Source organism: Lissotriton vulgaris, chromosome 6, assembly GCF_964263255.1.
Source record: "Lissotriton vulgaris chromosome 6, aLisVul1.2, whole genome shotgun sequence".
NCBI lineage: Eukaryota > Metazoa > Chordata > Amphibia > Caudata > Salamandridae > Lissotriton > Lissotriton vulgaris.
In genome coordinates this window covers 1,401,303,248-1,401,324,772 of record NC_141694.1, presented here as the reverse complement: position 1 = coordinate 1,401,324,772, position 21,525 = coordinate 1,401,303,248, and the positions used below count along the sequence as shown (strand labels likewise).

The 21,525-nt window shown below is 47.7% G+C and overlaps 1 protein-coding gene across 3 annotated transcripts in view; it reads left to right on the top strand.

Annotated features, from left to right (window-relative positions):
• The window catches only part of KIZ (kizuna centrosomal protein), an 880,037-nt gene that overhangs the window by 604,761 nt on the left and 253,751 nt on the right, over window positions 1-21,525 (top strand). For all 3 annotated transcript variants that reach the window (XM_086927508.1, XM_086927510.1, XM_086927509.1), the window contains one exon: window positions 10,978-11,097. In XM_086927508.1, the coding sequence (XP_086783634.1) occupies window positions 10,978-11,097 (120 nt within the window). The remainder of the gene's footprint in view (window positions 1-10,977; window positions 11,098-21,525) is intronic.

The window sequence follows — 21,525 nt, the reverse complement described above, 5'->3', positions numbered from 1 at the left end:
TGTTGAGTATAGAGGGGAGAGTTAATTTATCCAGTATTGGATCTTTCGTAGATTCACATGCTTGAATCATTCACCCTTTCGAGGTGGGAGACTCACGGTAAAAATAAACATCTATATAATAGCAATAATACATATCATACTATGCTATAATCACTGCATAGTCATTACAGTAGCCCTCCCTGTCCTTTTGTAAAAGAAAACCAAAGTTGAAACACTGCCAATCAAACTCTAGCACCCTCTAGAACACTCCACAGAGAGGCAAGTCCCTCAGATTTTTTACCTCACGTCGTTGTGACCGGGAGTCTCCCTGAGCACTGCTCAGTTTTCTTTCTTTTCCAGTGGAAGTTGCGAGTACATGATGTCTGATAATTCTAAAAAAGGACTATTCAGGCCTTGAGGGTCATGTGGGAAGAAAAGGCTACATTTTGAAGATCCCCACAAGGTTTGTATCTATTGCTTGTACCCTTTTCATAAAGTAAAGAACTGTAGGATCTGCAGGACTTTTTCCTCCAAAACCTTAAAAGGGAAGGCAGATTACTTATTTGTCTAGAAAGGCTGAAATCAAAGACCTCTGTGGAGTCTAATGAAGAAGGCAGTATTAGTTCCCAGACGTCAGTCCATCTGGCAAAGAAAAGGGACAGATCTGAGGAATCCCCTGAGAGACACAAGAAATCTTCAAAAAAGACCCATCGCGAGTCTCCGCTTACTGCCTCTAAAAAAGGTAAGCTGCCATTCCCTTCTGAGGAGAAATCAGTGGGGAAAGCTGCCTCAAAAACGGCCCCAAAAACTGCCTCAAAACAGCCTAAGACTCAGTCAGAGTCAGTCAAGACCTCCTGGTCGTCGAAAAAGACATCGTCGATGGTTAGGTGGATTTGGCACCTCAGCTTTCCACGTTAACGCTTGCATCTTCCACAGAAGCATTGACGTAGAAAGGGCCATCGCCGACGATAACCTCTTCGCCGTCAGCGCCTACACTGTCGATAAGGCCTCCTTCGACGACACCTTCGCCTCTGTCAATGTCTCTTCCGTCGACAACACTCCCGTCATCCACAGTGCCTTCATAGTCAACGATGACAACGTCATTGAAAATAGTTCTGCCATCAACAGCATCGACGATGACTACTACGTCGTTGACAACAATTATTTTAACATCGACGGTGTCCGTTTCACTGGCGACCAAGATCTCTGGTGCGCCGCAACAAAAAAGGCCTTCTTCATTACAGTTCACCCCAATTTTGACATTCAGGTTCTCGTCGGCGATCTCGTTGGCGAGAGGTTTCTACCTAGTTAATTTTTGGAGTAATATGTCCGGGCCACAGCCTCTCTCATCTCCACGTAAAATCTTCAGAGGATGAGGATGAATATTATGGCACACACTACCATCAACCTATGGAAAGGTCATAGGTGTTGATTCCTCGCCAAGAGCCCATGATTCAAATGCCTATGGCGTTAGTACAAGACTTAACAGCTATGCTATAGGATTAGCACACTTGCTTCCCTGCTGCAGCAGGTTCTCTGGAGAAGCAAATGTCTCCCCCACCTGCTCAAGACTCAGCAGAGCCTTCAATACTCATGATGGAGGCTCAGGATCCTGTATCTGTGCCACAAGATCAGATGCCACAGGATGATGATGATGTCGCTGAGTAAGGTGAGATCCCTAAGACGCCTACTATCATAGATGAGTGGGAAGACTACCTAATTCTGACATCTTCTCCGCCAGCTCCTCAAGCAATTGATTCTCCTCCTGAGGGTATTGGGGGCTTTCATGCTGTTATGGACAGAGCGGCAAAATGTTTCCACCTACCCCTGCCTGTTAAGCCGTCTGACTGTTTCTGATATTATTTTAAGTATCAAAACAGAAAGTCTGTCCGTGCAGTTCCCATCATTGAGCATATATGGTAAGAAGGAGATAAAATCATTAAGCCTCCCTATTAAGTGCCGGCAATCCTCCCAAGGTGACCCTTGACCTTGGTTCAGACAGGTCTTTCCCCACGCTGCACAGCTCCACCTGGGTGTGCTCGTGTTCCTGCCCTCGCTGCCGCTGCGAGTTCACGCCAATCCTCTGCCTCTATTTTCTATGTCTGCTGTTTTTTAATCATTTCGCTATTCACTGTATTTCACTCGTCTTGCTTTCAACTGCTATTCACTGTATTTCACTCTTATTGCTTTAACTATTGCTCCTATTTCTCTGGGCTTTGGCATTCTGCCACTTCCCACCGCATCATCCCCTGCGGCCCCACCCCCCTCGCTCCAAATATGTATTTGGAACATAAACGGTCTAACCAGTAAACTAGACAACCCAGACACACTAAACCATCTAAAATCTTTCGACCTGATTCCAAGAAACCTGGGAGGAGAAAGAGTTCTCTCTTCAAGGAAACTCAACTCAAATCCATCCAGCCATAAGAAACTCGTGCTATGGTCACAGCTCAGGAGGCCTGGCATCGCTAGCTTCAATACTTACCAGAGGAATAATGGAAGCAATAAAGGCATAAATTACACCTCCAAGCGCCATACAGGCAATAGTAATAATGATCAAAATAAACCAGGTTGCCCAACAACTGCATATTATAAACACATATCTACATCCCAAGCATAGATTTAAAGGTGCGGGAGAATTAGTCAACGAGGTGGCAAGATTGATGGAAGAAAGGGAAATAGAGTACTTACTCCTGGCAGGTGATTTTAATCTTCAACTCTTCGGAGACAAACCAGAAGACAAAATGGTACAGGACCTTAACATCGCTGGGGAATTCCTAATCAAGCCTTACCCTCCCCCAATAAGCTAACAAGTCCGCTATTAAGAGGCCTACAGCAGCTAAATCTGAGGGCATTAAATGGTCGATTTGAAGAGGATACACATCCAGCATTTACGTAATTTTCCTCATCTACCTCTTCGCACCGCGACTTCACCCTCGTAACACTCCCTCTTTTTGACGCTGTTTGCTCTTTCAAGATCGGTGTAAATGGTGAAAGCGACCATCAACTACAGGAAGTGGAACTAAATGGCACTAGAGGGATTAACCTGGAAGAAAGAAAAACTGCAAGCACTGAGCACACCACCAATCTCAGACGGATACGGTGCAAGACTAATAAGGTAGAAGAGCTTACAATCAACGCAAGAGCAATCCTGAATCAGATCACAAGTTTGTCAAGGAACCCACTAGAGGCTTGGGTAGACTTTGTAACAGAACTCGGAACAAAATTCGCCGCAGAGCAAAAAGCCCACACTACGAGCTCATCAACCTACACAACAGCGAAAGTAACCACACAGGAGATAAAAAAACTAAAACGGGAAATAACAATGATCCTTAGTAAACTCCGTAAACAATCGAACAACGACCCCTTGCATGAGGAGCTGCGATCCCTAAAGACTCGGCTCAACAAGTCGATCTGGGAAAGGAAAAGGAAAATAAATGAGGACCTCTGGGCGAAAATCGTACATGATTCTAAACAGAATAACTGCGCCAGGTTCTGGAAAACAATACAAAGCCTCCAACGTCCAAGCCACAAAGGAATAAATTCCCATGTATCCGAACCCGAATGGGCCCACTATTTATCAACACACTTAAACGATAAAATTCCTGAGGTGGGCTTATTTAGAGGAAAAAATACAACTAAGAGGATCATAATGAGCAAAATGAAAACAATATTCAATCATCGAACAAATGCAAACGAAAAGAAAGACACTACTCCGGTGAAGACACAATGTAACTTTGCAACGCTAGAGTTAGATGGAATATCAAGCTTAAGATCACCTTTAGGCAGTGAGGATAAAAAACATACAATAACAGCAGCCAGGATTAAGCAACAAATATCCAAAGGGAAACCGGAAGGAACTCCTGGGCCCAATAGAATCCTGCCAATAATGTATAAGTACGAAGCCAACTTCTGGAGCGAGACACTGGTGCCACTCTTCCAGGAAGTCAGGGAAACAGCGACGTGCCCTTCAACCTGGAGTTGATCAATACTTAGCCCGATCCACAAACAGGGTGATAGGAGTACTCCAAGTAATTATCGCCTCATCGCCCTAATTGATACAGAGGCAAAGTACTACGCGGGCCTCATCCTGGAGGAACTAACATCGTGGGCAACCCTAAAATACATAATTCCCGTCAACCAAACCGGATTCTGCAGAGGACAGGGCACAATCACAAATATCATGGCGTTAACCCTACTGACAGACTCTGCCAAGACAACCAAGAGCTCACTATTTCTATGTTTTATAGATTATAGTGCAGCGTTTGATCATGTTGACCGAAAAAAACTCTGGTCGAAACTAGACAAGTGGGGGATACCGGGGCCATTACTGCAGCAGCTGATATTACTCCATACCAACACCTGGGTCAAGATCAAACTTGGTAGCGGGACGCACCTTTCCAGGCAAATTAACACCACTAAAGGTCTAAAACAAGGATGCGTCCTTGCCCCCATGTTGTTCAACCTTTTCCTCGCAGACTTGCCCGGAGAATTGGACAAAACCAATTCACATTCGCCACGGCTGGGAGACATCTCACTATCAAACCTTCTTTATGCCGATGACCTGGTCCTGGTAAGCCATTCCCCAATTGGACTGCAACATCTCTTGGATTCTACAAATCAATTTTCAATAAAAAACGCTTTGAAGATCAACTTAAACAAGACTAAAGTCATGTCAGTGAATTACAACAAATCAAAGAAATTGGCATGGTCCTTGGATGGTCAAAGGCTGGACCAAGTTACCAACTATAAATACATTGGCGTATTACTAGATAGCAGAGGCTTGTTCAAACCCCAGCTAGAGGCTATAGCACTGAAGGGAACGACTTTTCACTTCTGAATGAAGCCGCTACTTAAAGTTCTCCCGGATTGATCATTTGCCCCCTCCTACAGGTGATTAATGCACACCTCCAGCCTATGCTCACATATGGAAGTGAACCCATGCAAGGGAAGGACTTTGATGCCCTAGATAAAATAATCAGCAGAGCATACAGGGCAATCTTCCGTTTGTCAAATTATGTCTCTCCTGCCCAAATCCGCCTCGAATTTGGCATCCAAAAACAAAAGGTAGAGAGAAGAGGCGCCTACATAAAATGCTGGCGCAAAATCAAAGGCTCGGAACGAGGAACCCTAAGCGCTCATTTATGGACAGAACTGTCAATACGATCAAACTCACCCGCTAAGAAATACCTTTTAAACTCTTTGGAATATCTGGATCTATCTGGCCTTTGGGAGTCATCAGCTGCCAACAACAGTTTCAAAAAGGTGGTAACAAAAGTTACCAAATTAATATCCTCTATCGAAGATAAGGAAACCCTGGCCAAGAGGGTACATGGATGGGCCGTGCTGAAAGATTATAATGCCCTGAAGCCGCACAAATATCTGAGAATGGGCCTCACGCGCAAGACAAAAAATAAATTTCTAAACCTGCGCTTTGGAATTCTACCAATTCTACCTCACTTGGCACCATTGAAAAGGAGGCCAGACGAACATCTTTGCCGTCTTTGCAAATTAGGGAATGAGGATTTAATCCACATAATCTGTATCTGCCCCAACCTGACAGACATAAGGCGCGCCTTATTTCGACCACTTTGGAATCAAAAAGGTGTAAAAAGCTGCAGGCAAGCCGTGATGATATGCTTCAAACCAGAAGAGGTTCAGCTAAATTGCAGACTGACAAAGTTTTTTGACATTGTGTCTACAAGACTTACTCAACTACACGGCACAGTTATCAACGGCATGCAATAACTCGCCAATCAAGAAATAGTCTGCCAAGGTCCTGCCAAGCGAAAGATCATTGACTCACACTTTCAATCTCACAAACGGGTTAGAGACATTGTAATCGAGAATGATAACTCAATATGGTTTTATATACCTTTTTCCTTTAACAATAAACGCGTTTTAAGTTTATAACGATTTTAATGCTGTACGTTTTATATTGTGAGTTTTAATTAACTGTACAATAAAGTAATCTAACCCTCAATCTAACCCTCGCTCGCCCGTGTGCTCCCCGCCCCCCAGCTGCTCCTCCCTCCCACCTACTCTTCTTAACCCCTTGCCCGCGGCCGGAATTCCGCTCCTGTGCGGCACATTCCGATCGCGGGCGTGGTCATGACGGCTGGGAGCCGTCATCAGCACACGAGCACTGTGTGCCATGACGGCTCCCAGCCGTCATCCGCATCGAAGGGGTTTATGGCGGCTCGCTAATGGCGCGCCTAAGGCAAGCCCATCTGTGGCCGTCCATGCCTGGACTGCGCCCAGGGCCAGACGCCCTGGCCCCGGCGAGGACCACGACACCCGACGCCACTACGACGCCAACATCCTCCATAAACTCAATGCGGGCCGATCATCCACCTGCTTCCAGGCCACCACGGAGCTCACTCACGGACCCTTTTCCTGCTGGAGCTACATCTTTACCAGCCACCGAACACCTGCACGTCCTCCCTTCCACTCCCCCTCCCCCACCAGGGCAGGTCACAACCATCTCAGATCCATACTACTCAACACTCGCTCCGTCCACAAACATGTCGTCGAACTCTGGGACCTACTCGACTCATCCTCCCCGGATGTTGCCTTCCTGACGGAGACCTGGATGAATGCCTCATCGGCGCCCGGCATTGCCATAGCCATCCTGGTGGGCTACAAGATCACCCACAGGGACCGCACCAACAGACCGGGAGGAGGAATCGCCATCGTCCACAGGAATACCCTCATAATCTCGACCAATACCCAATTCACCCTCAGCACCGCCGAACACCTGCACTTCCAGATCCACATCGATCCCAACACCACCCTCAGAGGAACACTCATCTACAGACCCCCAGGACCCTTGCCACAGTTCAGCGACTCCATCACAGACATCAGCTTGCACGACCAGGCCTCCACAGACTACATCTTCATCAGAAACCTGAACTTCCACCTCGAGAACGGCAACAGCAATTGAACCACCCTGCTAGACAACCTCGGACTCAAACAGCTTGTCACAACATCCACCCACTCCGCCGGACACACGCTCGACCCCATCTTTTCCGCCACCAACCACGTCAACTTCTGCCACACCACCGAACTCCACTGGACCAACCACCACTGCATTCACTTCTCCTTCGAGAAACGCACAACCACCCCAATAAATTCCCCACCGCTGCTGGAACAAGGTCACTGAATACCAGCTAATCACCACCCTCGCCCGAGACCCACCAACCGACCCCACCGACACAGCCACCCGCAACCTCAGGCAATGGATTGACGACTGCACCAACACTCTTGCCCTGATCAAGAAACCCTCAAACAGACGCACCGACAGAATGGCCAGCTGGTTCACCACCGACGTCCAGGCTTCCAAGCAGACCTACGGAAGACTTGAAAAGAAGTGGCGCCACGAACAGACACCGGACAACCACACTGCCCTCAAGAACGCCAGCAGCAAGCACCATCAACTCATTCAAACTGCCAAAAGGACCTCCTTCATGTAACGCATCGACAACAACGCGCACAACAGCAAAGAGCTCTTCAATATCGTGAAGGAATTCGCCAACTCCATCGACATCCTGCCGTCGCAAGACCTCTGCGACTCCCTAGCCAACTTCTTTCATCTCATGATCACAGACATCCACAACAGCTTCAACACCCAGACCCCCCCCCCCCCGACAGCCGCTGTCACCTCTAACTCAACGCCCCCCAGCCACACTGGCCTCCTGCTCTCCTGGAACAACAACGAGGACAAAACTATCCGCTCTAGATCGCCATGCAACCCCTGCCCTCACCACATCTTCAACAAAGCAAGCTCTATCATCGCACCCCAACTCCGGAAGATCCTCAACAGCTCCTTCGAGACCGCCACCTTCCCGGAGAGCTGGAAACATGCAAAGATCAGCGCCCTACTCAAGAAACCCAAGGCAGACCCAAAGGACCTCAAGAACTTCCGGCCCATCTCCCTGCTCCCTTTCCCAGGCAAAGTCATAGAGAAGATTATCAACAGGCAACTGACCCACTTCCTCGAGGAGAACAACACCCTGGAACCGTCCCAATCCGGATTCCACAGCAACCACAGCACCGAAACTGCCCTCATCGCCGCCACGACTCATCAGGACCCTGCTGGACAACGGCAAAACCGCGGCCCTCATCCTCCTGGACCTCTTGGCCACCTTCGACACCGTCTGCCACCACACCCTACGCACACACCTCCACGACACGGGGATCCGTGACAAAGCCCTGGACTGGATCACCTCCTTTCTCACCGGCAGAGCCCAGAGAGTCCGCCTCCCTCTATTCCGATCTGAAGACACCATGATCATCTGCGGTGTACCCCAAGGATCATCCCTCAGCCCGACCCTTTTCAACCGCTACATGGCACAGTTCGCCAACATCATCCAATAACACAACCTCAACATTGTCTCATACGCCGACGACACCCAGCTGCTCCTCTCCCTCACCAAGGAACCCACCACCGCCAAAAAGAACCTCCAAGAAGGAATGAAGTCCATCGCTGAATGGATGAAGAACAATCATCTGAAACTGAACTCAGATAAGATGGAGGGCCTCATCCTCGGCTCCATCCCATCCGCCTGGGACGACTCCTGGCGGCCGGCCGCACGGAGCGCTGTACCGACACCCACCGACCAACCACGCAACCCGGGGTTCATCCTGGACTCATCACTATCAATGACCCAGCAAGTCAACGCCGTCTCCTACTCCTGCTTCAACACCCTCCGCATGCTTTGCCAGATTTACAGATGGATCCCCACTGGAACCAGAAGGACAGTCACCCAGGCTCTCGTCAGGAGCAGGCTGGACTACGGCAACGCCCTCTACGTAGGAACCAGGTCCAAATTTCAGAAAATACTTCAACGCATACAGAACACCTCTGCATGCCTCATCCTCAACATCCCCCGCCACATCACTGCCTACCTATCACTGAGAGACCTGCACTGGCTCCCTGTCAAGAGGATCACCTTCAAGCTCCTCACCCAGGCTCACAGAGCATTCCACAATGCCGGACCAGCATACCTCATCATACAACTCACCTTTTACACCCCGAACCGCCAACTTCCCTCCGCTGACCTCACCCTTGCCACCGTTCAACGCAGCCACCAAACGACCAACTGCGGCAGATCATTCTCCTACCTCGCCACCAAGATATGGAACACCCTCCCCATCCACCTGCGACAGACCCAGGACCTGCTGACCTTCAGAAGACTCCTCAAGACCTGGCTGTTCGATCAGTAGCAGCATACCTCCCTCCCCCCTTAGCGCCTTGAGACCCTCACGGTGAGTAGTGCGCTCTACAAATGCTTGATTGATTGAACAATACAAGCTCCCCGACGATGCACCTGCATCCCTGGTAGGACAACCTAAGCTGGATTCAGTAATTTCCCAGGCTGTGCAGCGAAGATCTCGGAAATCCTTTGGTACCCATTACTGCGGCACCCAATAGGAATGGAAGGTGCTTGGACAATTTTGGCAAGAGATTCCCCACTATGGCGGGTGTGTCAGTGCGTGCTGCACATTCCTTAGCAATTCTAGGGAGCTACGACTGCCAAATGTGGTCTGATGTTGCACCTTACCTCAATTTGTTGCCGGACGGCAAAAAACAAGAAGCAAGGAAGATTCTGCTTGAAGGGGAAAGGTCAGCATCGGAAATTATAGACATATCTATGGATTTGGATTTGTTAGGTTTTAGGCAACTAGCTGGAACAGCAGTTCTCCGCCACCAAGGATGGCTCAAGTCTACCACCCTTCATCCTTAGGTGCAAAGTAAGATCTTAGGCATGCCATTCAATGGGGACGCACTGTTTGGCAAACACCTTGACGATGCTTTACAGGAAATAAAGAAGAATACAGATACAGCTAAAGCTTTAGGAACACTCCAGTATAAGAAGACACCCTTTTGAGGAGGCAGTGGCAGAGGATCATATTCCTTTCAAGGGAACTATCAGAAATAACCAGCCACAGGCTTACCAATGTAGATATGGCTATCAACAACAGCAATCTTATAGAGCCCCTCAAGCTGCTGCTTACTCCAGACAGCAAAACAGAAGAAAGCAGCCCCCTCATACCATGGACAATGCTAGAAATCAGTGACACCTCCCCAGCACCTGCAACAATTCGGCCACTCATCAACCCCAGTGCAGCAAATATTTCTTTACATTTCGACCAATGGCGAAAAATCACTTTTGACAAGTGGGTCCTGGACATAGTAAAGTATGGTCATACCCTAGAATTCATAAATATCACACCGCCTCATCCGCCTCTGAAGAGACTTCTACCTCATCAAAAACTTCTCAGAAAAGAAGCCATGGTTATGCTCCGGAAAGGATGCATGTGCAGTTCTCCCGAGACGTACAGTATAGGGATTTCGTTTAGCACGGACGAGCCTGGGGAGGAGACCGCCAGGAGGAGGAGGACAGCCCGGACACGACGGAGAACGTGCAAGGTATGCCGCGGTAGTAAAATGTGAGGCTCATGCATCCACTTTCTAGCCCAAGACTAATGAGAACTTATCTGCCCCTGCCAACTTAGGGTACTTATATTGATGGGTTGGCGAGACTCCTCACACCTGCTAATTAGTCTTTGTACATATCAACTGAGAAGACTGCTCTGCATACTAGCCAAACCCGCACCCCTCTGAGATTCTCCACACCGCCTTGACCCAATCCCCTCCGCCTATCTAGGGTGACCCCCTTTCTAGTACATCACCGCACCCGTCACTGGATCCAGGTAAGTGTATGGGATCTAAAAAATGCCAATATAAGAAATTTGAGCCATTGATTTTTATACCTCAAATAAAGAGGACAGATTCCTAATTCACTTAAATTATACCTTCTGAATTGCACCAGTGGGAGATACATTACCCTTTTCCCTAATAGCATTTTAGGTGTGAAATTGTACAAATATTTTCATGTGTAACCCTTTATGGTCTGATACCTGAACCTTTGCTCAAGTTAATTGTAGATAGAATGGAAATAATAAATGAGGTTTGTTGCTTTTCATCATTTCCAGAAAAACAAAAAACAGTCCATCCAGTGCCTAAAACTGTTGTTCAGAGTAACAGAAGTCTATCTGAAGGCGAAAATCGGATTGAAAGTATCAGTGATGTTTCTGAATTGGAGCAGTCACCAGGTAGGTTAATACAAAATACTGTACTTCTCTTGGTGACTTAGATGCACTTACTCTGTTCGAAACTGCTGAGTTTACTCTCAGCAGTAGCCTCCTTTGTTCATATAGAATCTGTAGCAATATGACTTCTTGATGAACGAGGGTTTGGACGGATGGATGATGTGAAAAAACACATTTAGTCACCAAACGATCTAGAGACAGAACTGAGAGTGAAAAGCCAGTTGCCAGGGGCTGCCTCTTTTGTCCTGGTGGTCTGTACTTGGGACCAGCACAGTGCTGTATATGACTGGTTGTGTTTCCATCTCACTAAATATTTTTCTGGGCATCCCCACAGCACAGCTATTTGGAACAATGCTGAAATCGATCCAGAAGTAGTTGCAATCATACCATCTTTGACTTTCTTGGACTCTGATCTGGAGGCAGATTAGTCTTACCCATTGTCACTGATGTATAAATGCTTTGGACAATTGGTCAGTGTATTCGGGGGGCTTCTTTATTGCTTAGTCACTTGTTTGGGGTTAATGTCTGTCCAAGAATACAGGGAGGATCGGGTATACTATCCATACTGTAATTATCCTTTGAGTGATCTCTGCACAGTCATGTCCTTCTAGTTCTGACTAGTCAGTTCATTTATGCCAATAGCAGTATTGTTCTCTCCATGGAGAGATTTTGTGATGTCTTGGATGGGAATTAGGAAGGGTTTCAGTTCAATGGACTGGGCAAGTCTGCAATCTCTTCAGTCCATTCTCTGTGCCATTGATTGGTCATGTTTGCGAATAATTTGTTAACCTGTCCTTCAAAATGAATAGCCCAGCAATATATCTGACCTACTACGTGCTTAAGAACACGTATGATTTTAAGAATGGGAGACATTTGTCTCCTTGAGCTAGGTAAGGTAAATCAAAGTGCCAGGAGTCGCCAGGCTTTGGTCCACTTATCTCCTTGAATGTGAGAACATGGTGGGGGTCGAGTAGGAGTCTGCTAAAGGAAAGCTTAGCCTTTAGGCAATTACTCTTTATGAATATTTACTCCAGCAGTATGTTTTAAATATAGCTTCTTTGGCATTTAGCCACTAATATGTATGACTGATTATTTTTAGTCCGGTGATAACAGAAAATATTGTATCGCATACATCCAATATTGTTTCTTCAGTGTATGGTACAGACAACATAGAAAGCCTTTATAAATCCTTGTTTGTTAGATGCTTAGAAGTATTAAAACATAAAGTTGCAGTGTGTATATATATATATATATGAAAATCCAACGCGTTGCTGGCGGCAGCCGTCGGCCAGCAAACAGGTACACAGACTCCTTAAGTAATCACCGCAAGCCAGACTTCGATTCGAAAAAGTTATTTATTCAGCATATGGTGATGGTGGTGCCAGTCATCAGACGCGTATCGGACTTGCGTCCTTGCTCACTGATGAGCGGGTGAAGTGGAGGTCATGTATATATACGAGATAGACATACATTCAAATTTCGCGCCTTAACAAAGACTAAACATAGAAGGTGGACTAACATTGAAAGTCTCATCCTAAACCCAATATACGGGCGCCACTTTGTAATGGTAAAAGGCAAAAAACCGATGTGTGCCGTAACCATCCCACAGGTGAAAATAAATACACAGCATCCATTTAGCTCAACTTAAATCACATCCCAACAACATTGTAATATTGCGTTTTTGAATTGTAGAGAATTTTCATCACGTATCCAAATGACATTAGTAACATAGTGTCTACGTGTGCAATTACAATCTGTACCAATACTAGAAATGTATGCATGCTAGGATGATAAAGTGCATAAATGCTGGGTACAATAAAGCACTATGATAATAGGTGATGTGAGTAAAGCAGGTAAAAAATACATGCATTTTCCGGCATCCTTTCACTAGTGAGCATGATGCATATTGTGTATAAAATATTAATCTAAATATGATTGGATGATAAATTCTTGTTAAGTGGGCCAATGTCCGTACAAATACGCCAACAACATGCTGCAATTATGAATTTACCCTCTTAAAGACTGAAGAGTCTACTATGGAGGAAATTACAAACTTCAATGTTGGACTGGTCAGCGTTCGGGTTAGTTCCAATGCTATACTGTACCATATGGTACCTGCTGTGGAATTGCTTAAACACATGAACCTGAACATGTAGTGTAGGGTGGTCATGGTGGTATGGCCATAAATGGAACTAGACCTGCCAACCTATATACCCCACAGTATCTAAGTGATCATGTGTTGAACAAAAGAAAAGCCCAAATAAACTTAATTACACTTGCGGATGGTTAAGTATTAATCATTAGACACTCCTAATAAAAAGTGAAGGCTTAAAAACGGAGCATCTCATACAAATAACATGAGAGCCGTAGAACTGTGACGTGTGAAAAATAAGGTGATAAAGTGTGAATATATGGTTTACATATACGAGGAACTCTCAATGCCTAAATAACTTCATTCATTATCTAACATGCAAGCTCTTGATATCATTAGGCAGGGTAACACTGCAGCCTTCAAAACAGTCAACCACCGTGTCCTTCTGCATAGACTGGCGGATGCAGGACTTACCGGGACAGCAATCAACTGGGTTGAATCCTTCCTTACAGGGCGCACTTTCCAAGTGTGGGACGACAATCATCACTCATTCACTCTCCCACTCACAAGCGGCGTCCCTCAGGGCTCCTCCCTGAGTCCGACGCTTTTTAATGTCTACATGGCCCCTCTTGAGGACGTGGTAACACCATTTAACATAAAAATGGTAAGCTATGCTGACGATACTCAGTTGGTCGTCTCCCTGTCCCAGTTGATCGACCATCCAGAAAACCTGACCAACTGCCTTACAGGAATTCACAACTGGATGAATAACTCATCATTAAAACTAAATGGGACAAAGACGGAGGTGATGCTCCTAGGAAAACAATGGACGACCATCCCTCCAGCACTCTGGCCCGATGTGTTCGGGGAAACCCCCTCCCCCGAAACGTGAAATTAAGACACTCGGTGTGTGGCTCGAACCAGAGCTTACTATGAAAACACAAGCAACCAAAACCTCGGGCACCTGCTTCGGGCTCATGCGCACGACCCGCAAGATCCTGCCCTTACTGCCACCTACTTCTAGGAAACTACTCATTCAGGGACTAGTACTGTCCCGCCTGGACTACAGCAATCTGGTTTATCTGGGAGCCCCTGAGGCCACCCTAACGAAACTCCAGCGGACACAAAATGCGGCGGCACGCCTGCTCACTAACATCCCCTCCAGAATGTCCGCCAAGCCGGCCCTCAAAGCTCTGCACTGGCTCCCTGTGCGCCAAAGGGTGCAATTCAAAGCGATGTGTACGACACATAAGCTGATCAACGGATCTGGCCCGGCGATCCTCAGCAAAATGATCACCCCCTACACAGCAACCAGATCCCTACGATCCCAGAATGAGAACCTAGCTAGCATTCCTAGATTCGAAAGAACCCGCACAGGAGGACGACAATTCTCCGTTCAAGCAGCTACGGGATGGAACGCTCTTCCCCGCTCCCTCAGACTTGAACCTAACTACCTAGCATTCCGCAAGAAATTAAAGACTCATCTGTTTCCTAAATGAAGTCCCCTTGACTGTCTCCCCTCCCTCTCCTCCCCCTCAACAGGATCACAAATCTTATAGCGCGGGGATGCCCTTGGGTCACCAGGCGCTTTAGAAATCGTTATTAAATTAAATTAAAATTAGAATATGCAAAAACATACAGATAGGTTGTGCATATCAACTAGCTGAGATCTAAAATACTAAATATAAAATGTACGGTATAGAATGGACATTCCAGTTTACGTGTAATACTCCTAGTACAGTCAAAAATAGATGGATACCAACATAAAGACATATATATAATAGGAACTTTATAGGAAGTTGCGAAGGTCTTCCCCTATGTTCAATCCCCCAGGATGTTTGCTGTTAAGCATAACAATATACTTAGATTCCAATTGGCGAAGGCATTTTTCGTGGTCCCCACCTTTCTTATTTGGAATAATGGCATCAATCACAAAGTATTTAAGATGGTTTAAATTTTGATTGTGAACAGCTTGGAAATGCCTAGCAACCGGATATGTGGAATCCGCGTTGACTATGGCTCGTAAATGTTGGAGTATACGAAGGTATACCGCCCCTTTTGTACTCCCCACATATATAAGGTTACAGCTGCATTGCAATACGTACACCGCCAGTTCGGTGCGGCACGTATAGTGTGATTTGAGCATGATGGGTTGGGTGTCAAAAGGTGTTGGGAAAGATCTAGTGTTCACACCGAATTTGCATGCTCTGCAGCTGATGCAGCGAAAAAATCCTTTGCGTGGGGATAGCCAATTGTCAGTAGGTGTTTCTGGGCTGTTCTTAACCAAATTGTTACGCATCGAATATGCCCTTCTAAAGGTAATATTGGGGCATGATGTCTCTTAGGACATTGTCAGTCAGGATGATTGGCCATTCGCGTTTTACTAATTTGTTTATATCTTTAGCTTGGCGACTGTACCCTGTAATAAGGCGTATAGTATTACTATCTGGAACCTCAGGAAGAGAGATATTGGTACTGGACCTGAGGGGATCAAGGAGTATTTGCCTATCCATTCTATTACCTTTGTTCATGCTAGAGAGTAACTTTTTATTATCATAACCTCTAACAAGGAGCCGCTGTCTACATTCCTCTTGATGGTAATCTCTTTCTTCCATGGTACTGCATGATCGGTGAATTCTCAAAAATTCACCATATGGGATGGCAGCTATGGTGTGCTTGGGGTGGAAACTGTGGGCATGGAGGATGGTATTCCCTGAGGTTGTTTTCCTAAACAAACCTGTGGTAATTTTACCATCAACAATCTTAACATGCACATCAAGGAATGTGGCCACATCCTTGCTGATCTCTGCTGAGAATTGAAGATTCATATGGTTGTTATTAATATTCTCAACAAATGTTTCAGCTTCCACAACGCTTCCCTGCCATATGATGAATATATCATCAATATACCTCCAGTATTTGATGATATTCCTTTTCCACCATGATTCATGGGTAGTTTTTAGGACATGCTCCTCCCACCACCCTACATGGAGACCTGCATATGTGGGGGAAAAACAAGCTCCCATCGCCACCCCTCTTTGTTATATATAATAAACTTCCCATGTATTATTCTTTTGACCTTGGTGGTTTATAATTATTCTGTGAGTCCTTCGAACACGTTAAATTTGTGAATAATTTAGACAGATTAACACCATAGAACATAAAACCCTCTTTATCTCTTACTCACACTTTTTATTTTTCCATTGGTAAACTTAATTTCGTTATATTGAGTCTTCCCCTTAAGAGTCCAGTTTCAGGAGGCTAATTAAATGGACCACTGTTGTATCTACCATGTGATTTATAACTGATCTTAGTCTAGAAATATGGCTACCTTTCTTTTGTAGGGAACAATGGATGACTTGTATACTTTTTGGAACTCAAATAGAGAGTGCCAGTGTCCTGTAGGTGTCTGTTCTGCTCCTATTTTCCACACCTGACAAAAGATTGAGTGCAACCAATCCCAGTGTGACTTTGCTTTTTGCTTTTGCTGAGTAACATTTTACAAACTATCAACAATAGAGAGAATGTGTAACTGATCATTTCACAGCTCAGTTACATTGAAGCATGGGAAACCAAAATGTATGATCCGTTGACGTAAAAAGCTTTCATCATGCCAGCTGACTACCAAACCTGCACTGAAATGTTTCAGGTGTGCCACGTTTTCAACCCTCCTCCTTCCTTTTCCCAGCTTTGGTCCCCTAGAACACAGAGTCTCCTCATGCCACCCAACAACCTGACCTATCATTGACAAAAATTAGATGTGCCAACGGCCTGCCTGGTCACAAGCCTACGCATGCCACTGGACATCTGGATTCAACAGAGCAAGCATCAAGATATCTGTGAAAGATAATTTTCATTCTCCATATTGACATTCGCAAACTATGGGGCTTCCACCTGCCGTCGTGTACACTAAAACCCACCTGATTAGGGTGTGCTCTTTGGCTATGTTCTGTCTCCAACCTACCAAATCAATGTGGTCTCTAAAGCACTATTTCAGTACTTAAGCCTGCTACAGTGGGTTCTTCCTATGTTCCGCAGCTCACAGAAAACCTGACCACTTGCTGTGGTCATATTCAATTGAAATATTGCAATTGCCTACACTATGATCTGACATTTAGGATCAGATCATAAATATCATAGGAAGGGGCCCAACAATTAGCCCATATTAAATATCACTTTCTGGCATACTTTGACATACCCTGGCTTCTACACCTCTGTGAAAGAACACCCAACTACACTCTCTCCTGAGTACAAAGATACAGTTCAATAAATCATATCATTTGTAAAGCACACTACTCACCCGTGGAGGTCTCAAGGCGCTGTGGTTGGGAATTCTGCTACTGCTCGAAAAGCCAGGTCTTGAGGAGTTTTCTGAAGGTCAGCAGGTCTTGGGTCTGCCGTAGGTGGATGGGGAGGGTGTTCCAGGTCTGGGCAGCGAGGTAGGAGAGCGATCAGCCGCCGGAGGTCGCTCTTCGGAAGCGGGGGACTGTGGCGAGGGCGAGGTCGGCGGAGCGGAGCTGGCGGGTGGGGGTGTAGAAGCTGAGTCGTCTGTTGAGGTACGTTGGTCTGGTGTTGTGGAGTGCCTTGTGTGCGTGGGTGAAGAGCATGAAGGTTATCCTCTTGTTGACCAGGAGCCAGTGCAGGTCTCTCAGGTGGGGTGTGATGTGGCTTGGCGAGGGATGTCGAGGATCAGGCGTGCAGAGTCGTTCTGGATGCGTTGGAGCCATCTCAGGAGTTTGGCCGAGGCTCCTGCGTGGAGGACGTTTCCGTAGTCAAACCAGCTGCTGATGAGTCCCTGGGTGACGGTTCTTCTCGTTTCAGGGGGGATCCACTTGTAGATCCTTCGGAGCATGCAGAGGGTGTTGAAGCAGCAGGAGGAGGAGACGGCGTTGACCTGTTAGGTCATGGAGAGAGTGGAGTCGAGGATGACCCCTAGGTTGCGTGCATGGTCGGTGGGTGTTGGAGCGGTTGCCAGTGTGGTCGGCCACAGGAGTCGTCCCAGGCCGAAGGGGTGGATCCGAGGATGAGGACCTCCGTCTTGTCCGAGTTCAGCTTCAGTCGTGCTGTTGTTCATCCATTCAGCGACTGCCTTCATTCCGTTGTGAAGGCTAGTTTTAGCGGTGTGGGGGTCCCTGGTGAGTGAGAGGATCAGCTGGGTATCATCGGCATAGATGATGTTGAGGTTGCGCCAACGGGCGACGTGGGCGAGCTGTGCCATGTCGATGTTAACCAGAGTTGGGCTGAGGGATGAGCCCTGGGGTACGCCGCAGAAGATCTCGGTGGCTTCAGAGCGGAAGGGGGGAAGGCGGACGCTCTGTTCTGCCGGAGAGGAAGGAGGTGGTCCAGTCCAGGTCCTTCTCTTGGATCCCAGCGTTGTGGAGACGTGTTCGTGGTGTGTGGTGGCAGACCGTGTCGAAGGCGGTTGACAGGTCCAGGAGGAAAAGAGCCTCCGTTTCTCCGTTGTCCAGCAGGGACTTGACGTCATCGTTGGCTGCGATGAGGGCAGTCTCGGTGCTGTGGTTGCTGCGGAACCCGGACTGGGAAGGGTCAAGGATGTTGTTCTCCTCTAGGTAGCGGGTCAGTTGTTCGTTGACGGTCTTCTCGATGACCTTTGCCAGGAACGGGAGGAGGGAGATGGGCTGGAGGTACTTGAGGTTCTTGGGGTCCGCCTTGGGTTTTTTGAGTAAGGCGTTGATCTCTGCATGCTTCCAGCTCTCCGGAAAGGTTGCTGTCTCAAAGGAGGTGTTGATGACTGTCCGGAGATGGGGTGCGATGGCTGTGCTGGCTTTGTTGAAGATGTGGTGTGGGCATGGGTCTGACGGAGATCCGGAGTGGATGGTGTTCATGATCTTGATGGTGTCATCGTCGTTGATGTTGGTCTAGGAGAGCAGGCGGATTGTGGTTGTGGGGGTGGAAGTCTCAGTGGTTGTCGTGGCGGTCGTGGCGTTGAAGCTGTCATGGATGTCTGCGATCTTGCGGTAGAAGAAGGTGGTCAGCGAGTCGCACAGGTCTTGCGAGGGTGGGACGTCGTTGGTGTTGGAGCTGGGGTTGGAGAGTTCCTTGACGATGTTGAAGAGCTCTTTGCTGATGTGCGCGTTGTTGTCTAGGCGGTCTTTGAAAGAGGCCCTTTTGGCACATCTGATGAGGTGATGGTGTCTGCGGGTGGCGTTCTTGTGGGCTGCGTGGCTGTCCGGTGTTCGTCCACGGAGCCAGATCTTCTCCAGCTTTCGGCAGGCTTGCTTGAAGGCCCGGAGGTCTTTCAGTGAACCAGCTGGCTTTCTTGTTGGTGTGACTGTTGGAGGGTTTCTTGATCGGGGCTGGGGTGTTGGCGCAGTCGTTGATCCACTGTCTGAGGTTGCGGGCGGCAGTGTCGGGGTCGGCGGGTGGGCTCTGGGCGAGGATGGTGGTTAGCTGGTCATCGGTGACTTTGCTCCAGCAGCTGCGAGGCATCTGTTGGGTGCAGTGGTGCGTGGTGGGTTTCTTGAAGGTGAAGTGGATGCAACGATGGTCGGTCCAGTGGAGTTCTGTGGTGTGGTTGAAGGAGATGTGGGGGCTTGCGGAGAAAATGGGGTCAAGCGTGTGACCGGCGGAGTGGATGAGTGTTGTGACGAGTTGTCTGAGTCCGAGGTTGGCTAGGTTGTCGATCAGGGTGGTGGAGTTGGTGTCGTTGTTGTTCTCGAGGTGGAAGTTCAGGTCCCCGAGGAGGATGTAGTCCGTGGAGGCGAGGGCGTGTGTGCTGGCGATGTCGGCGATGGAGTCACTGAACTGTGGTCGGGTCTGGGGGCTCTGTAGATGAGGGTACCTCTGAGGGTGGTGTTGGGGTTTGTGTGGATCTGGAAGTGCAGGTGCCCGGCGGTGCTGAGAGTGTCGTCGGTGTTGGTCGAGACTCTGAGAGTGTTCCTGTGGACGATGGCGATTCCTCCTCCTGCTCCATTGGTGCTGTCCCTGCGGGTGATCTTGCAGCTTTCCGAGACGGCTATGGCTATGTCAGGGGTCGAGGTGGGGTTTAGCCAGGTCTTCGTCAGGAAGGCGACGTCTGGGGAGGTTGAGTCAAGTAGGTCCCAGAGTTCAACGGCGTGTGTGCGGGCGGAGCGGGTGTTGAGAAGGATGCATCTGAGGTGGTTGGGTTCTTTCCTGGTCGGCAGCATGGTGGGTCGGATGCTTGTGAAGCTGCAGTTCCGGCAGGTGAAAGCTCCCTGGGTGGGCTTTGGGCGGCCAGGAAGCAGGTGTCTGATCGTCCGGTGTTGAGTGCGTGGAGGGTTCTGGCATGGTAGCGGTGTCGGACGTCGTGGCGTTCGCGGGGTCCTGGCACTGGCGCAGTCCAGGCGCGGACGGGCTTGCCTTAGGCGCGCATTGGTAGCGCCAGTGGCGCGGCCACTGCGCCTCCTCCATATGAGGGGATGTGGGAGGGAGGAGCAGCTGAGAGGCGGGAGCGGCGGAGAATGGGATTGCAGGGGGGCAGGGACGCAGCGGCGGGATAAACGGGCGGGGGCTGCGGGAGAACTGGGCACAGAAAGGAAAAACAAGTACAGGCACAGAGGAATAAAAACAAATCTGGGCAAGAAAGCAAGTACAGGCACAGAGGAATGAAAACAAGTCTGGGCAAGAAAGCAAGTTAGGCACAGGGGAAAAATACAAGATTAGGCAAAAACAATGCAGGCAGAGCTGTGCAGCAGCGTGGGGAGCGACCAGCCTGCGAGCAGGGTCAGAACTGCATATGCATTGAACGAGACCTGCACATTATAACAACCAAAAACCAACTAACGGCATTATCTCCCTTGTCAGAATAATCTTTGTTATTACTAATAATCAAGCAGCAAAAACATCTAGATTCCCCCTCCCCAACCCATGCCTTAAGCAGCTCAATAAAATCTAATCTATTAAGTACTTTGCAGCAGAAATTAAACTTTTTCCTCGGTACTGCTGCTATTACAATTTAGATCAAATGCTAATTCATTAAGCCTTCTCTAATGGAAGCTGGTCTGGACAGAACTTAACTTTCCAATTCCAGACCAAGAGCAAAAGGATGAATCATTTTTCTGCAAACCAATAAAAAGGCTATTTACGCGCTGTGAGAAGGTGGCCTGATATGCAGTGCTCACTATTCTAGTGAACACTATGTATCAGTCTAACAACCCTTATTGATGATTGGTTGTAAGTCAACCTTATAGACCAGCTATCCTAGTAGCGTGGATACGAGCAGACTTCGGGCTAAACTCTAGAGGGCGTGTTAAGCCAGCTGTTATACCATCACATATACCCCTTGAACACCAAGTGAAAGGACACCACACAAGTGTTATGAAAATAAACAATGTATTTATTAGAATCACAACAGCCCT